Source organism: Anas platyrhynchos, chromosome 1 (assembly GCF_047663525.1).
Source record: "Anas platyrhynchos isolate ZD024472 breed Pekin duck chromosome 1, IASCAAS_PekinDuck_T2T, whole genome shotgun sequence".
Taxonomy (NCBI): domain Eukaryota; kingdom Metazoa; phylum Chordata; class Aves; order Anseriformes; family Anatidae; genus Anas; species Anas platyrhynchos.
Window position 1 is genome coordinate 146196569 of NC_092587.1, and position 17638 is coordinate 146214206.

The following is a 17638-nucleotide window of genomic DNA, read 5'->3' on the forward strand; positions in this document are numbered from 1 at the left end:
TTGAAGGTGTTAGTACCACTCTTAGCATAAAGAGAGCAAGGGCACCACCTGCTGTTTTAGAAATGTATTTATTTGGGTCATTAAAGTTACTCTTCAAGTACTGCATTCAAAAACAGTCAGGCCTACTAAACAAGCTGTACTTCTTTAAGAAAGCTTTTTCCTGAAATTTAAGATTATGCAAGACAATTTTAACAAATTATGTGTTTGCAGTTGCCTGTTCACACAATGAACTGTACTGTAGCAACAAAGCTGGCCAAGAATGACTGAATATGGGATACTTACAGACTTTTGAAAGTAAGAAAGAATTTCACAATTGTTCTGCTTTAGTATGTGGGCTTTTCCTCATGCAGGGCATCAAAATCCAGCATTCACAATATTTTCAGGAGATCTGATTTATATTCAATAACCACTGAAAAGTTTACTCATTGATTTAAGTAGAAACAGCATATCTAGCATTACAGAGGTTGAGGTCATTTTAAGAGCTGGAGGTTATGGAATAAATAATTCCTACTAGGTAAGTATGACATAAAACTATAGTTCAAATGTTTTTTGATTTATTTTTTTTTTTCTTTTCCAAAGGACCTTGTTTCCAAAATGCTCCCATTTAAGGAAATACAGGTTAGTACACACCCAGCTGCAATGAGTAGTCCCTTTACCAGCAAAGGGAATTATTTTCTTATGCACAAATTTGATTCCAACATGCATGTAGGACTTGAAAAATCAACCATCTATCAGTTCTGAGGTGATTTGAACCAATCAAATTAAATCCCTAGCTGAGATAACCCCTTGGAGATAAACTGTAAAGTGCAATTAAGATGTCTGACCAGTAGCTTGGATCCTCTAAGTTGGAGAAGGCTGAATGTCTGCCTCCTAGACAACAAGAATCACCCTCTGTTTGGAATCACCCTCTAGTCTCCTCTTCCTCTGAAAAACACATAGCACTTTGGAAAACCCTGCACCAGGCTGATTGGACAGAAACACGTTATTGTACTTCATAGGCTGGTAAAGGACTTTTGTGAGGACTGGTCATTTATAAATGAAAGGATCATCTGTCAGAACTCTTCCATGTGAGAAAGACTCAGAACTGAAGGAAATGGCCAATTTCTATTCAGGGGTACTCAGTCATTTGGCCTGCCAATGTTCTCAAGGATTTTAAGTGAAAGTGAGATCAGAACAGCAGCAGCAGCAGCCTACCCATGAATTTGGGAAAACAATATGCAACATTAACAAAGTATGTGCTTTTGCCAAGGAAAAAGATATCACGGCCCATTTCCTCTTCAGACAACCTGAGCAAAGATTCACCTTCACTGCTTACAAGCAAAATTATATCAGATACTTTGATTTTCACCCTGTACAATTTAGTTCCATTTTGTCTAGAAAAATTCAAAGGAAGAGTGAAAAAATTCTTGACTGCTTCCCATAAACTAAAATGAAGTTTGAGTATTTCTTTAACACGTTAACATCAAACACATTTCAGTAACAGATGCATAATCCATGCTTTGTCTATCAGTACCAGTTCTTACACAGTAACAATTGAGGTGTCAGTACAGTGTCCTGCTTTCCCCTTTTGAAGATGCTTTGTACATCTGCAAGATGTGCAAAACAAAAATAATCTGTGATTGCATTAAGCTTGTGCATTTATTGGTGGCTTATTCAAAATTAATTCATTGCTGTAAATGAATGCTAATAACAAATTAGTAAAAACTTTTTTCTTTTCTTCTGCTTTTTTGTTTTTTACACAAATAGTTTTATTACAAACTTGAACTCTTAAGATATAATACACATTTAAGAAATTACACAAAGGCCTTGACATTTGCAAAAATCTTTTGGTATTTTCATGTTTATAGACTATAAAACACCTTTGGATGCTGATGTGCTCAAATATTGGTATTGCTGCATAGAAATCCTTTAGAAATATTTTTGAGGCTAATTTGAAGATTTTTTTGGCACAATATTAACAAAATTAAGGCCTTATCCTTTTCAATATCAAGTCATTCAGTGTGTGAGTAGTGTTTAAAACCCTGAAAAACATTAAATACAGAATAAAGACTATAAGCTCAAAGCAGGATTTACTATAATAAACACAAATAGCTATTAACCTGGGTTCAGTATCTGCAACTTTGGCATTGAAATGACCTATGTAAAATGAACATTTCACATCATATTTTGGCATTTAACATCTAATTTATGACACTGAAAAGAAGAAAACTTCTGTAAGCTTCTTTTCAAAATGGTAAACTCAAAGCCTAATGGTTGATATCTATATAAATTACTATAATATTTATATATATATTTTTTCTTGATCATTGCTGGATCATTCTTTATTCCACAGGAAAGTTTGTTCTACTGCATAAAGAAGCTGCATAGTACCAACATAGCAGAAACACTTACTTGCCTATATGTGAGCCCAATTTGGCAATCTCTTCCAGATGTAGTCCCATTAAAACCAATAGCACTAAGGACTACAACAGAAGCAAAGGTTTGCAGGATGGCAATCTATGCTTTGAAAAGATGGTTAACCACAGTCTGTAATCCCAAAACTCTTTTTTTTTTTTTTTTTACATTAGTATTGCTTTGTACAGGAACAATAAGTACATACCCAAGAGTGTGGGATTTTGAGACACCTAAATAATGGTAACAACAAACTTATCTGGGGAAGAAAAATGAATCTAAATATATAATACAAGAATAAGAAAGGGGAGTCAAACAGTATAAGGCAGAACTGCATACCTCCTAGCACCTTTGCATTTTTCTGGATGAATGCTGACTTTTTATTCTATCAGTGCATTGCATTTATATAAAAAATATATATTTTTTGATCAAAAGTGCCATTTGGCATGTCAACATTTGAAGCTTATCTTTGTTGTCTCTTTTCTTCTTCAGCAAGGACAGGGCCAGTAAAGCAGTGTGTGTTAGTTATGCAAGTTCCTAAAAGGCACTTTACTGTTTTCATATTGGACAACAATGAGGTACATATGATATATGTCTAGGCTTCATTGCTGTTAAACAAATAGCACCATATTGTGTGAAATTAGTTGAAATTCAAAAGTCATTATGTTTTTCTCATACAGACTTGACAACGGCTAACGTTTGAGCGCAGATCCCCTGCTTTCAAAGTTGACGGAGTCGGTTTCCTATTACAAATAAAGAAAAGGGAAGACCCATTAAAAACTGTTAATACAAACAGTCAGTTTTCAGGTTTACAATTTACAAGGCAAACTTTGCATGCCACCAAGTGCCTCTTCAAGCTGTGCTGAATTAAGAATGTATCCCTAATTTCTTTGATTTCTTTGATTTCTTTGTTCACTCACAAGCCTAAACCACAAACTATCACAGGATTACCAACAAACATCGTCCACTTCCAGTTAATTTAGAATTCTGTCGCTAGGCTGAAGGTTTTCTTAAGCAGAAGGAACTACCTGCTTAGACAGAAGCTTGAAAACATGCTGAAATTTAGGCATTAAAAAAAAAAAAAAAAAAAAAAAAAAAAGTAAAAGAAAATTAGGGCAAGGAAATGGGAGACATTTGACTATTTATGAGTTTCTGTAATCCTTGTGACTGCAGAATAATGAAGATCAAGCAAAGGAAATGGTGTGTGTGAAGTGGTGTGATACAGAAAGACAAGACAAAATCTTTAGTGGTTAACATGTCATAAGGAGTTACTCCTAACAACTGGAAATAAAGCATTTTCAGGCAAAAGTGTGCTTCCATTTGACTTTTTTCTTGAGAAAGGATTGTGAATGTATGGGACACTGAAGAGTACTTGTGGATTACGATAGCAGAACAGTCATCTTAATCTGGGGTTATTTTAGCAATTTGAGATACAGTTTGTTGACAGAAAAGGATATAAGTTGAGACGTCTCTGAATAGAACTCAATGAATATAAACAATTGTAGTGCTGACTCTTCTAAATTTTCCTCTGACCTGCTTTCCTCCTTCCTAGGGAGCTAGTGCTCACTCCAGTGTTGGCACATGGGCTCTTTCAGTAGAAACTTTTCTCGATGATTAGATTATCACAGCCCCAGTGTTTGTCAGTCATGGTGCTCAACTTTTCCACCTACTTATTTGACAACTATTTTATAGACAAACAGTCAAAACTGGCTAATCAGCCTGCTTCGTTTTGGCTGAGACAGGCTGATGAGCATTCACATGTAGAAGACAAGGACAGATAAAGGGTATGCAAAATGGCAGCCTGGACTTCTGTGGAAGAAGATGTTTGCCTGTGCTCCAGAGGAGTGCCTGCTAATCGGGTAAACTTTGCAGACCTGGGAACTTGTCTATACACTAATAGCTAACAAAATTTGGATGGAACAAATGAGACCACATTGAAAAATACGGTTATGTGCAGGAGTCTAGAACGAAGCCTACTAGCACTTAATTCCTGAAATTAAAACCCCAGCAGGACTGAAGAAATACCTAGGGGCTCTGCCTTTGCATTTTATTCAGACATACTTCTTCCATCATTGTGGAGAGGTAAACAATTTCTCAGCTCGCTTAGTTTCTTCCCTCTCCATGGTCAACATCTGCATTAATTTCCTGTGTTTCTATTACAGGTTAACATTCACTAGGGAGAATGGTATAGTCTGAGTTAATTTCAATCAAAATTTCAGCCTATCCCAGTTACAATTCAACGAATACAATCAAAATAGTGGAAATGCAAACATTTTAGATAATTAGGAAGAGTAAAATGCCAAGTGCAAATGGCAAATTGTAAACACTAATGTCTGTAAATACACTCGTTCACAAATGTGAATACACTCATTCATTCCCCCCAAAAACTACTACCATTTTTCCTTTTTGCTATGAAACCACTAACTGTACGTAATAACCATGCTGGGGTACAGCCAGTACTTCAACCATGTATTACACTCAAACAATACTTCTGTTATTCTGTGACAAGGTTTGACTGAGTCTCAAATACTGATAAATAAATCATGAACTTACTTGAACATCTCATTCCTTTCTATAGTGGCAAGCCAGAAGCTGTAAGCATTTGCATAATAATTGCAGGTGCCCCGGCCATGGCATTCAATGAAGGGAGCGCTGCGGAACTCCTCTAGGCAGGAACCAGGAGATGCCAGGGCCTGGCCAGAGCCCTCAGCACCAGCACTGGTGTGCTAGGAAAGTGAAAAACATCAGTGAGAAAGGAACTTTTCGTCTCTTCTGCTGCAACATTTATTAACTCTTGCACAAATATTTCTTCACATGCCCTCCTTGTCCTCTGTTGTGTCTGTCTGCTGTTTTGACCTTCTGCTCAGGGAAGAGCAAGAGGGCACAGCTGCAGGGCTCTTGAGGTGGCACCAGCCTGACTAGTTTAGCGGAAGCACAACACACCACCAACACCAGCCTCAGGGCAGCTCTATGCACAGAAATCTTTCAGGACTGACAGTAAGACCCAAGATATCTCTGTATTAGCCAAAGGGCATGGCCGTCTCTCAGGTCCATACCAGACCAGTATGGTTTATATCTGAATAGTTAAACCTAGTTCCTTCCCCACGTCACAGTGACCTCTTTCCCACTGCCAAGTGCTCACACCTCTGGACCCACAGTGTCTCAGATCATGCCCACCCCACACCTGAGAGAGTGGCTGTTACAGGCTGTGAGCATGACAGCATGCTAACAACTAACCACTATGGAGAGCTATGGACTGGCTTTTCAGACTATTCCCTGGCCCTGTTTATTTTACTAGTATGGATACAGCTGAGGAAACAGCATGAAAGACAGAAAATACGAGTTGAAAACTCAAGGCTTATTTATCAAAAAAATGGGAACAAGATAGGCACTGCTGTACTCAGGAAGCTGATGCAGCATAGGAAGAACGGTAGACAATTATGCTTATTTCCTTGTTTATTCAACACTTGGATCCTTTGTTGGAGCTGCAAACAAGACAGCATGCTGTGTGCATTTCCCAAAAAATTAACAAGAAAATGCTATTGCATTATTCTCGTTTAGTAATTAGCCCAAATCCTTTTAAAATCAACAGAAAGGGTAGAGGTCTAATGCCTTCCTGAGACCTAAACTGACAGAGTCAGGTATGAACTTTCCCAGAGCAGGAGTGTGCATCAAACACATAGTTTCTCAGCTCAGCGCACTTACCATGACAAAGGAGTAACCAATCCAAAGTGAACTCCAGCCTTCAGGACATGGTGGTATTTGAATTGTTTGACTGTGAACAGCTATTACCATAGCAGGGGCTTCACACACGGCACATCTAGAAAGACCAAGATGCAAATGAGATACGTGCACTCTACTAAGATTGAACTATTTTCTTTTTTTTTTTTTTTTTTCAGAAATTATTTTCATTAAGAAAGTTTGAATCAAAAATGTTGTCACCTTAAAAAGCAAGGCAAAAATCCAAGCATTTCATTTAGAAAAACACCTGTTTCTTTTTTGTGTCTCATTTACTTGGGGACTGTTTAAGAATCGAGTATTACTCATACTTGCCTTCCTAAGAGCTCAGAACAAGAGACTTATCTGAATATTTGAATGCATTTGTCTTTTGCTAGTCCCATTTGTACTGTTTCTTAAAGTGCTCTTAAAGTGCTCAATGTCATGAACATGAGAGGCAAATAGCCGAACATTGCAACGCAGCGGGTATCACTTATAAAGTGGTCTACTGTGATCCGAGACAAATAACAGCAATTCATCATCCTAAACATAGCTCAGAGTGGCTTCCAGAGAGAAAGCCATCTCTGTGGAAAATGTCTTACAAAGACAATCGCTGCTAATCTAATGTAACACAGACTCTTCCCTATGTGTTTTCCTTAAAAGTAGCTTTTATTTACATTTGTGGTCTTTATCTCCTATAAGAGATTTCTAGCAATGTAACCGAATAACATACCTGGAAGCAACTCTTTGAAAGCTACACTGCAGCAGTTCTTTTGCTTCAGATAAATTTGTCGTGTCTCAGAACTGCTAGGTTACTGAATAATCCAAAGACCACTCATGACTTCACAGGAGAATTATAAGAAATGTGAGTTGGGTTGACAATTATGATACTGAGGCTGGTAGTAAGGAATTCAATAGATACAATCATTTTTTTCTTGTACAACTCCTGAACTGGCTACTGCAGTAAGCAATGATGAAAATGATTCAAACCAAATACCTGGAAGTACACAGTCTGAATACTATTATCAAAGCTGTGAAAAAAAAATAATAAATCAAGTGCAAAATGGATTAAGCTGGATTCTGGAAAATGCACAAAAGCAAAGGAATTCAGAATGAAAGCCTTCTATTTCTGACTTGTGAAGACTGCTTTCATACCTACTGCCTTCATCTTCAGTGCAGAAGCAAAACAGTTATTTTAGAAAAACATCAATGAAAGAGTAAGTTAAAAGAATGTAAAAGTTGCCTCTATTCTTGGAGCTCTGCTTTGCTTCAAGAGATTACTGGTATTTCAGTATACATGAAAAGAAGTCTCATGACCCAAGGCAGCAAGTGATACTTCTATGCCTTTTCAACTTTTGGTCAGGGGAAACTGTTAGTTTAAAGATTTCAGCTAGTAAAATAAATTAAAAGAATAGTCTTCTCGGATTCCTTGCTGGTTTTAAAAAATGTGTACAGCAATTATGTCACTCTTTGCCATGGCTAAAAGGAGAAAAACTCATATATATAAATAAGCATAGATAATGTATATATATACAGATATATATACACCCTCCACACACCTTTACATATATACATATACATTTTTATGGTATAAAAACTACTCCATATGCATAATAAAGCAAAATACTGCTAGGTACCTCATTGAGGAAAATTTTCCAAAGTGATAGTCAAAGGTGCAAAATGTTGGGTGCTTGACCATGGATGTCATAAAAGGAACATGAATTTCTATTGGTTGGTCATTTGAATCTTTCTGAAAGTCAAACCCTTTCCATTCATATCAAATTAACAACCAAAAATGTAAGACCAACAAAAACTGTAGTCACTCTTGAGAATCTTGGCCTCAATCTGCCCATCTAATTTTCAAGGCATATATGTTTATTTGCCACTAAACCATTATTAGAGTACAGAGTACAACTACAGATACACAATGGATTCTACTATGCAAAATAAATATGAAATATTTTGCAGTACGATACGATGAAGCAGGTTTTTTGAACATATCAATATGTCAAGACTACAACCTTCAGATGATGTTAACTGTCCTTTCCCTTAGGTGGTATATACCAGCCTGAGGAAGCACTGCCAATACCCTCCATTCCTATCCACTTTATATGGCAGGAAGAGTAACCAAAATTGCTGATACAGATTAGAAGCAATGATGGGAATCTTAGTAACACATAGATCTACTGATTATCATCAAAGTTTTTGGCTGGAGCTTCCTTTGTCAGACTCTTAATGATAGTGGTACAGTTTACCACACTTTTGCTCACCCTTCTGCCTTCAGCACTAGGCCTATTATGCCAGGATGTTTTTTTTTGCTAGCAACCTTGAGATGGACCAGAATTTTAACATGTTGGATTGATGCACAACACTTACATCCAATATAAGTGCTGTAATTTCTGCTAGCTGAGAATCTGGATTTATTGAAAAATAGATTAATGATTTTGCAACTGTTTCCTATAAGGCAGATAGTAGTGACTGTATTCAAGCAGTCTATCCAAAGCAATGCAAGAAGCCTGCCTAGCACTCTACTGTATGATAATGCTACCATTTGCAAATGAAAGGAAACTGAGACCTGAAAAGCTTCTAGCTATGGATAGTGAAAAAAAAAGAATTGTTTTGGACAGGAATTGTGAACAAATTCAGAACTTTTTCTCCTTCAATGTATATCACAAAACATAATTTCAAAGTAAATATTTTTGTTTAAATTAGACTCAAAACTGAATACCTCATTTGTTTGGGATTCCTCCAAGATGGATTTATTTTTGATCAAAGTCTAAACTGAATACATGTACTCTGAAGCATTTCACCAAAAGAACTCAAACTTTAAATTTAAAGGGAGGAAATAAAAACATATAGAATACAAGTCTTTTGAAAGAAAATAAAGTACTATGCATGACTTTCACAGGCTTCCTCATTTTATGATACTTTACCTGCTGATGAATGGTCTGATATTTTCCCCAGTGATAGGAGCCATACTCATTGGCATGGGTTCAGGCGTGGACAACCAGTAGGAATAGTCATTCCTTGATGCAAAGTTACATACATTGTTGATATTGCAGAATAAGAAAGGCATAGTACTAAATTTACGAAGACAGCTCCCTGCCGTGCCTGAAATGTTAAGTCAAAGGTTGCTAGTTAGTCCATTTTTGCTAAAACATTGCCAGTTGCCCAACAAATATTTCAGTAGCAACTCCAAAACATTTTAAAACCACATTTGCTTTGGAGGGCCCAGCTTTCTCAGAGGGACTGACTTCTCTTAGTTTCAGAATGAAGGAATAGGGCAAGGGAAGGAATAGCCTAATCTTTCCTGTAGAATCACAGAATAATGTAGATTGGACTAGATCTCTAGAAGTCTCCTGTCCTAACCCCTTGTCTGTTAGATCAGGTTGCTCAGGTCCATAGCCAGAGTTTTGAGTATCTCCAAATAGAGAGATGCAACGTCCCTGGGCTCCTGCTCCAGTGGTTGAGCACAGCTATGGTGAAAAGTATTTTCTTTATATATATATATCACTGGAATATCTCATACTTGTGTCTATTGCTTCTTCTAGTATCACTGAGTTCCTCTGAGAAGAGTCTGAGCTCCACCTTTTCTATGCCCCCCCCCCCCCCCCATTAGGTAGCTATAGACATCAATAAAAGCTTCTCCTTAAATTTCAGTTACAGCTCAGCAAATTCAGTTCCACCAGACTGTTCATACTCCAGTCCCCACTAACCATCTTAGTCGTCAGCTTTTGTATTCACTCTGATATATCAGTATCTTCCTTGTTCTGGAAGGCCCAAGTCCTAGGCACAATATATCAGACCTCATCTCACAACTGTCAAACAGAGGGGAAGAATCACTTCCCTTCACTTGCTGGTTGTACTTTGGCCAATAAAGCCTAGCAGCTTTGGCAGCAGGGAGGTGGGTAGTTGTTGCAAGGGCACACTGCTAACTCATATTCAATATGTTGCTCACCAGGACTCCCAGGCCCTTTTGTGTGATGCTGCTTTGTAGCAGTCTCTACTACTGCTGCTGGAAATAGCAGTCAGTCCATTGTCTGTTCTGTGGCAGGGAGTTACTTCATCATAGGGATGCTACTTCGCATTTGCCTTTACTAGACTTGAGGTTCTTCTCTCAACCCACCAATTTTCCATGCATCTTATCATCCACTTAGCCACCCATATCTCACTGATTTGTCTATATGCATCCTATGGATGACCATGCCAAAGGCTTTGATAAAACCTTTCTTAAATAAAATGACACCTATCCTCCTATAAACTAACCTATTATTTGTACCAACCCAGACAGCATAAAGAACCAGCTACCCAAGAATAATTACACAGTTCTGTTCAATACAGTTTTACAAATGAAAGAAACGCTTATAATGTGTTTTAATTGAATTCTAATTTGGTCTCTACTTACCCAGATCTTGGCCATGTGCTCTTTCATTGCCTTGTACATAAAGCAAGGAGTAGCCATGATAAATGAGCCTTGTTCCCGAAGGACATAATGGTTCTTCAATGGTTTGACTATGTCTGGTAACAAGGAAGCCATGAGCAACAGATGCTGCACCTGGTGGGCCCATAGCCCCAGGCAAACCTTCAGGACCAGGTGGACCAGGGAATCCTCTGGGCCCTACAATACAGAGAATCTCCTTTTATCTCTACAGACACTGTCTGCTACCAGAGACTCAGGCAGCAGTGATCATTGATTGATTATTTGCATTGTTACTAAAATGCATTTGAGAGCATCTACAGACAAAAATATTTTGAATTCTAACAGGGCTGAAATTATACATTAAGTAATGGAATCTGATTAATCTGTGTTTCCCAGTTAGTCATTAACAACAGAAAAAAAACAAAAACAAAAACAAAAACAAAAACAAAAACAAAGCAAAAACTGACCTGTTCACAACATATCACAATTTTTAAAACTTATCTTTTGTGACCGAAGTTGAAACACTCAGATGTCAGTAAATTTGTGGAAGTAACGATATCTGCAGTGATATTGTGACTTTATTACTTATCGTTTGTCTCTCTCTCTCATCATAGAATGGTATGGTTTGGAAGGGACCCTTTAAGATCACCTAGTTCATTCCTCTCTTGCCCTGGTGAAAAGTCTTTCTCTGTCCTTCTTATGAGCCCCCTTTTTATATGTATACCTACATATATAAATATAAGGTACTATACTATATTACATATGTATAAATAATACAGCCATATAAATTTGGTAATGGAAGTGGGACTTCGGACAAAAGATTGATTTTGTGTGCAGGATAATGTTCTCCCCTTTGCAATGAACACTGTGGGGAATTTACAGCCTTTATACAGAAGGAAACAAAGATATTCCTTTCTTATCAATTTCAGGAAAGGGATAGATCTGCAGACACAGAGAAAGGCTTATATTAATATCACAAGGTCCTCAAGCTTGCCCAGTAGTACCTACAGGTGACCTTGATTTGTAGATTTACCAATGTTTCAAATGCTAGTTTCTGTTGTATGATTGAGGGAGAAACATCTACAAAGTTGTTCATTACTTATACTTGAAGCAAGCATTACTTCATTACTTCTAATGAAATGCAAACAGCAGGCATTTCCTAGGTATCAAAATACGTTTTATATGAAAGAATATACACAGACAGGTTCCCTTCTCTCTCAGTTATACCTCTCATTTTCAGTCAAGGGAAAGGGAAAGGGAAAGGAAAGGGAAAGGGAAAGGGAAAGGGAAAGGGAAAGGGAAAGGAAAGGAAAGGAAAAGGAAAGGAAAGGAAGGAAAGGAAAGGAAAGGAAAGGAAAGGAAAGGAAAGAAAGGAAAGGAAAGGAAAGGAAAGGAAAGGAAAGGAAAGGAAAGGAAAGGAAAAAAGGAAGGGAAGGGAAGGGAAGGAAGGGAAGGGAAGGGAAGGGAAGGGAAGGAAGGGAAGGGAAGGGAAGGGAAGGGAAGGGAAGGGAAGGGAAGGGAAGGGAAGGGAAGGGAAGGGAAGGGAAGGGAAGGGAAGGGAAGGGAAGGGAAGGGAAGGGAAGGGAAGGGAAGGGAAGGGAAGGGAAGGGAAGGGAAGGGAAGGGAAGGGGAGGGGGAGGGGAGGGGAGGGGAGGGGAGGGGAGGGGAGGGAGGGGAGGGGAGGGGAGGGGAGGGAGGGGGGGAGGGGAGGGGAGGGGAGGGGAGGGAGGGGAGGGGAGGGGAGGGAGGGGGAGGGGAGGGAGGGGAGGGGAGGGGAGGGGAGGGGGGGGAGGGGAGGGGAGGGGGGAGGGAAGGGAAGGGAAGGGAAGGGAAGGGAAGGGAAGGGAAGGGAAGGGAAGGGAAGGGAAGGGAAGGGAAGGGAAGGGAAGGGAAGGAAGGGAAGGAAGGGAAGGGAAGGAAGGGAAGGAAGGGAAGGGAAGGGAAGGGAAGGGAAGGGAAGGGAAGGGAAGGGAAGGAAGGGAAGGGAAGGGAAGGGAAGGGAAGGGAAGGGAAGGGAAGGGAAGGGAAGGGAAGGAAGGGAAGGGAAGGGAAGGAAAAAAGAAAAGAAAAGAAAAGAAAAGAAAAGAAAAGAAAAGAAAAGAAAAGAAAAGAAAAGAAAAGAAAAGAAAAGAAAAGAAAAGAAAAGAAAAGAAAAGAAAAGAAAAGAAAAGAAAGAAAAGAAAAGAAAAGAAAAGAAAGAAAAAAAGAAAAAGAAAAGAAAAGAAAAGAAAAGAAAAGAAAAGAAAAGAAAAGAAAAGAAAAGAAAAGAAAAGAAAAGAAAAGAAAAGAAAAGAAAAGAAAAGAAAAGAAAAGAAAAGAAAAGAAAAGAAAAGAAAAGAAAAGAAAAGAAAAGTCTACTGGAATCTAATTCTAGCTACTTTTTCTTGCAGCTTTCACAGAAAATTTCATATATTTTTAACCACTGATCTTGTTTAGCAGCATCTCCCTGCCTACATAACTAAAGAACTGAGATTACATATTTTCACACCTAATCTATATTATTTTTCTATGAAGGCTTCAAAAAACTCGTGGACTTACCTGGGGGACCATAAGGACCAACTTCTCCTTTTTGCCCAGGTTTGCCATCAAACCCTGGACTACCAGGCGGTCCAGGTACACCTGAAGGTCCTGTTACCCCTGTTTAAAAAAAAGAAATAGTTATTACTGGATGTTACTCCATGTTAATTCTGACTTTTTGTCTTTTGATACCATGTACAGTGCTGTCACACCTTAGCACAGACTAAGCTCATTCAGATTCAGAGTGCATACTTCAATATCTAGAGGAAATATGTGGGTTACTGAAGGCAAAATAACTGTAGTAGAGAAGGGCAGAAAAAAAATAAGCAGTGTGTGTGTTTCTAAAACACTAGCATTTGCCTGGAACATGAAAAGGAAGGACAGCAATCTCTTGCTGCTTGTCATATGACTCCTTCAAAAGAAGACCATAAAAAGTAGGGTCACGAACAGCAGGAAAATCAGTATTCTCTTAACTTCTTCTTCCCAAACAGGTTTTCAAACATATATTATGTCTTCCCTTCATCAGTTTCTGCATCAGCGGATGCTCTGAGTACTATATAAACTCAGTAACTATGACTTCGCAAAAAATAAGCTAACACCATTGGCACCATACCAACCTTTCTGTGGCAGATGAGTAGCTTTAGTTAGTCACAGATGTCCTCTTAGTGATCACTCAAAAGGCAGTTTTCTGCTATTCTATGGAACTGACTGCTAGAGAACAGCAACAGATCCCATACAAGCAAACCACGCTGTGCTTAATCACTGAGATTATTTCACAGCTATTTCCTAATGGTCTTTGCAGGGTTTTAACTCCACTTTCTAGAACAAACTTACATACTGTATTAATTAGAAATAAAATGTTCATTATATTCCACCATAGTTCTCCACCACCTTCTCATAAACATCCAGGAAGAAAGCTGCCCCTTAAAATCTTAATAGCTGAAGAATGCATGTGAGCTCTCACTCTCCATGCCCTGTCATTCTGAAGGACACGTACCCTTGTGTCAGCATTTTTTTCACATAAGCTTTTGCTCCATTCCCTTATTCTCTGTCTCAAATTTTTGCAGTTCACCTTTTCTTTTAAATATTGCAATGTTTGGGCTAAGAGAGGAAGTCAAGGACTGTAGAACAAGGTTCCGCAGGGAGCACTTTCCACTCCAAGATCAAGGTGTTTTTCCTTAGGTTTGCTTTCTCTCAGAGATACACAGTAATTAAGTTTGGATTAAACACTAAAGACATAAGACACTCAACTAAATACATTCTGGAGAATGATGCACGTCATCCTGCTTACCACTGATCTTAGATACCTATGTGATGAGTACAGAGAGGAAGCTTATAAAAATCACAAGGAAGGCATCTGTTTCTGGTACTCCTTTGGATAAGCTTCAAAGAGAAGTACTCTCTTCCTCCTTGTCCAACACAATTTGAGCGGAGTATACAAAACTGGGTATCATTATACCAAAAATATTCTAGTGTCTAGCCTGACACTGGCATATTTTTGCATTACTACTGGCAAATTACAAATTTTCTCACCTTGCTGTCCTTTGGGACCTGGAAGTCCTGGGAACCCTTTGAGACCAACTGGTCCTACAGGGCCAGGTAAACCAGGCTCTCCTTTGATAAGCTGAAAAGGACCTGGTGGGCCCGGTGGGCCTTGTAAACCTAGAAAATTAACAAAGCAAAACAAAACATATGTAAAGTGGCATAATTAAAAATAAATAAATAAATAAATAAAACAGGAAAATAATGTTACCTTCTACTACCATTTAAAGACTCTAATAATAATAAAAAAAAATCCTCAATATTGATTTTCAAGAAAAAAAAACACAATACTCCACCCAAAGCTACCCAATACTAAAATCTAATCTGAACATTTGGATGCTGATACCACGATATCTGTTTTCAGATTCTACCTTTTTGTGCCTAATAAAACCATGGGAGGAGATGTACGTTGATTAGTCACAAATAACCATTTTAACAACAACAAAATCTGGAAACAAAAAAAAAGTACGTCTGCATTATACCTTTAGATCCAGGAAGACCTTGGTCACCTCGCTCACCCTTAAGGCCTGGGAAGCCTGGAGATCCTTTTGGACCTGAAGTCAAAGGAAATGTTTACATGAGTATTGAATAATTTCTCTACTTGGAAGGACATATTCAGAATTATCATGGGTGAACTCATGATCACATAAGGGCCATGATTTTATTCAAACAAGTACTTTTAAACTGTTTTCAAGAACAAACATAAAAACAAATGCACTAATTCACCAAAGAACTGGTGACTGAAAACAAATTTTTCTTAATTAATAACCTTTCTAAATTAGATTTTTTTTTTTTATTAGCAATTGCATTTTTTATACACACAGTGTTTTCATGTATGTGATGGTGACAATAGCAACAATTTAGTCAACAATGGAGATATATTGAACCCATGTTTCTTCAAATAACAAATAACACTTGCCCCTCCCACTCTCAAGAAAATCCTGAAGGTTCTTGGCTGGTAATGTCCAAAAAATTGATTTTACTCCCATCTTCTAAAGCAAGTATGCACTTAAAATTGCCAAAGCAAGAAAACAAGGAAACAGCAAAAAAAAACTTGAATAAAAATCCCAATATTCTTCTTGTGTATTTTTTGACACAGCTTTCAATGTTCTGCTTCCATTACTTTGTAACACAGGGTCCACTTTTTTTTTTTTTTTTTTTTTTTTTTGAGAGCGAGAGAGAGAGGAAGGATATGAAAAAACAATTTTTGCATGCTTTTTAGGGCAAAGTTTCTTCTCACCTGGAACTCCTGGAACTCCTGGAGGCCCTAGATCACCCTTTTGACCGATATCTCCTGGTAAACCTGGACTACCCTGTACAAAAGAGAAAGTGAAGCAAAGTTATCCTACACTATTACGATATAACTCTCAAATAGGCAATTTATTTTTGAAAATATATGAAAAACTAGTAAGAGGGAAGAATTAAGTTTAATGGTTCTTCTCTACAATTATTAGAGGAGAAGCTGCTCCTGCATGAAGAAGTTTGTCACATTACTAAGTATTTTTTGCCTTACAAAATACTAGATCAGAATAAGGTGTCTCACAAGTAATATAGGTAATAAAAAGATCTTCAACCATAGACCATACTGTTATGAAAAGCTTCACTAAGCACTGATTATTACAATTTAAAAAAATAAATTCAGTGCATCCCCAGAGGATGGTTGGTAGATAATCACACAGGGTAATTCTAAACCACAGCAAACTTAAAAACTTCTACATTGACACATGGAATGAAATCAAATGTACTCAAGAATTCATAATCCTTTGAAGACTTTCACCTTTCAATAGGGCTAAAATATGTAAGGACTTAAACTTTTCAAACATAATGTGAAATCCTCCTCTGGCCTTCACTATTAAAAACTGCTCCACTGAAATTAATGACAAATTCATCATAGCTTCACTTCAAGGAAAATCAAACCTATATTTCTAAAGACACTATAAACAGTCACTTAACTGACGGACAACATCCTTTTTTTTTTTTGTCTATTACATCGTGTGCAAAAAGCTTTTAAGAACACCTTAGAGTTTTCCCCAACAAATTGCTAACCCTAGTATGAAGCAACATGGCAATGAGAGTCTGCTATGTAACATAGTGTAAAACGTGGTGGTAAGAAACAAAGACCCTTTGCTACATAACCTACCAATCAGAGGTTGGAGATGTGAATTAAGTACTCAGTGAATAATAACACTAATGTTGGGAAATAATCTCATGTTACAATAGCAATAGAATGAACACACACAAAGGTGATTTTTCAACTGACTTGGATTAGGTGTTTATATTAAGGTGAGAAGAATGACTCCCTACAAATGCCTAATTCTTTTCACTGCCTATAAAGGGAGAAGAGATGGCTAGCTCAAAAATGGATGTCAGCAGTAAGATTTCCAAAGCTAAGCAAAAGAAATCCTATCCTTGGAGTGTTATTTCTTGAAGGAGTAAAACATTTTGTTCTGAACAAAGACAAGAAACAAAATCTTCTGGCATTTCTCATTCTTAAAAAACAGATAGTCTTGGAGTAGAATATTAACCTGTGAAAAGCTTTAGAACTTCCCTCAAATTGTTGAATTACGGAAAGTATATGGGAATCACAGAATCACAGAATCACAGAACTGAAGGGGTTGGAAGGGACCTTGAAAGATCATCTGGTCCAACCCCCCTGCCAAAGAAGGTTCCTCAGAGCAGGCTGCCCAGGTAGGTGTCCAGACAGGCAGAGAAGGAGACTCCACAACCTCCCTAGGCAGCCTGTTCCAATGCTCCGTCACCCTCACTGTGAAGAAGTTCTTTCGCATGTCAGTGCAGAACTTCCTGTGCTCTAACTTGCAGCCATTGCCCCTTGTCCTATCCCCACAAACCACTGAGAAGAGGTTGGCTACATCCTTCTGTCCCCCACCCCTCAGATATTTATATACACTGAGGAGATCCCCTCTCAGTCTTCTCTTCTCCAGGATGAACAGACCCAGGTCTCTCAGCCTTTCCTCATAAAGAAGATGGTCCAGGCCCCGTATCATTTTTGTGGCCCTCCGCTGGACTCTTTCCAGGAGATCCCTGTCTTTC

General features: G+C 38.2%; 1 protein-coding gene across 2 annotated transcripts in view; it reads right to left on the reverse strand.

The window, feature by feature from the left end:
* Positions 1 to 532: 532 nt before the first annotated feature.
* The window catches only part of COL4A1 (collagen type IV alpha 1 chain), a 128481-nt gene continuing 111375 nt past the window's right edge, over positions 533 to 17638 (reverse strand). Inside the window, exons 44-52 of one of the 2 annotated variants that reach the window (XM_027444310.3) lie at positions 15828 to 15900; positions 15070 to 15141; positions 14579 to 14707; positions 13067 to 13165; positions 10514 to 10726; positions 9042 to 9219; positions 6097 to 6211; positions 4945 to 5117; positions 533 to 3134 (exon numbers count right to left, since the gene is read on the reverse strand). In XM_027444310.3, the coding sequence (XP_027300111.2) occupies positions 3053 to 3134; positions 4945 to 5117; positions 6097 to 6211; positions 9042 to 9219; positions 10514 to 10726; positions 13067 to 13165; positions 14579 to 14707; positions 15070 to 15141; positions 15828 to 15900 (1134 nt within the window). In that variant the 3' untranslated portion in view covers positions 533 to 3052. The remainder of the gene's footprint in view (positions 3135 to 4944; positions 5118 to 6096; positions 6212 to 9041; positions 9220 to 10513; positions 10727 to 13066; positions 13166 to 14578; positions 14708 to 15069; positions 15142 to 15827; positions 15901 to 17638) is intronic. The other variant, XM_072031892.1, reaches the window with a different exon arrangement.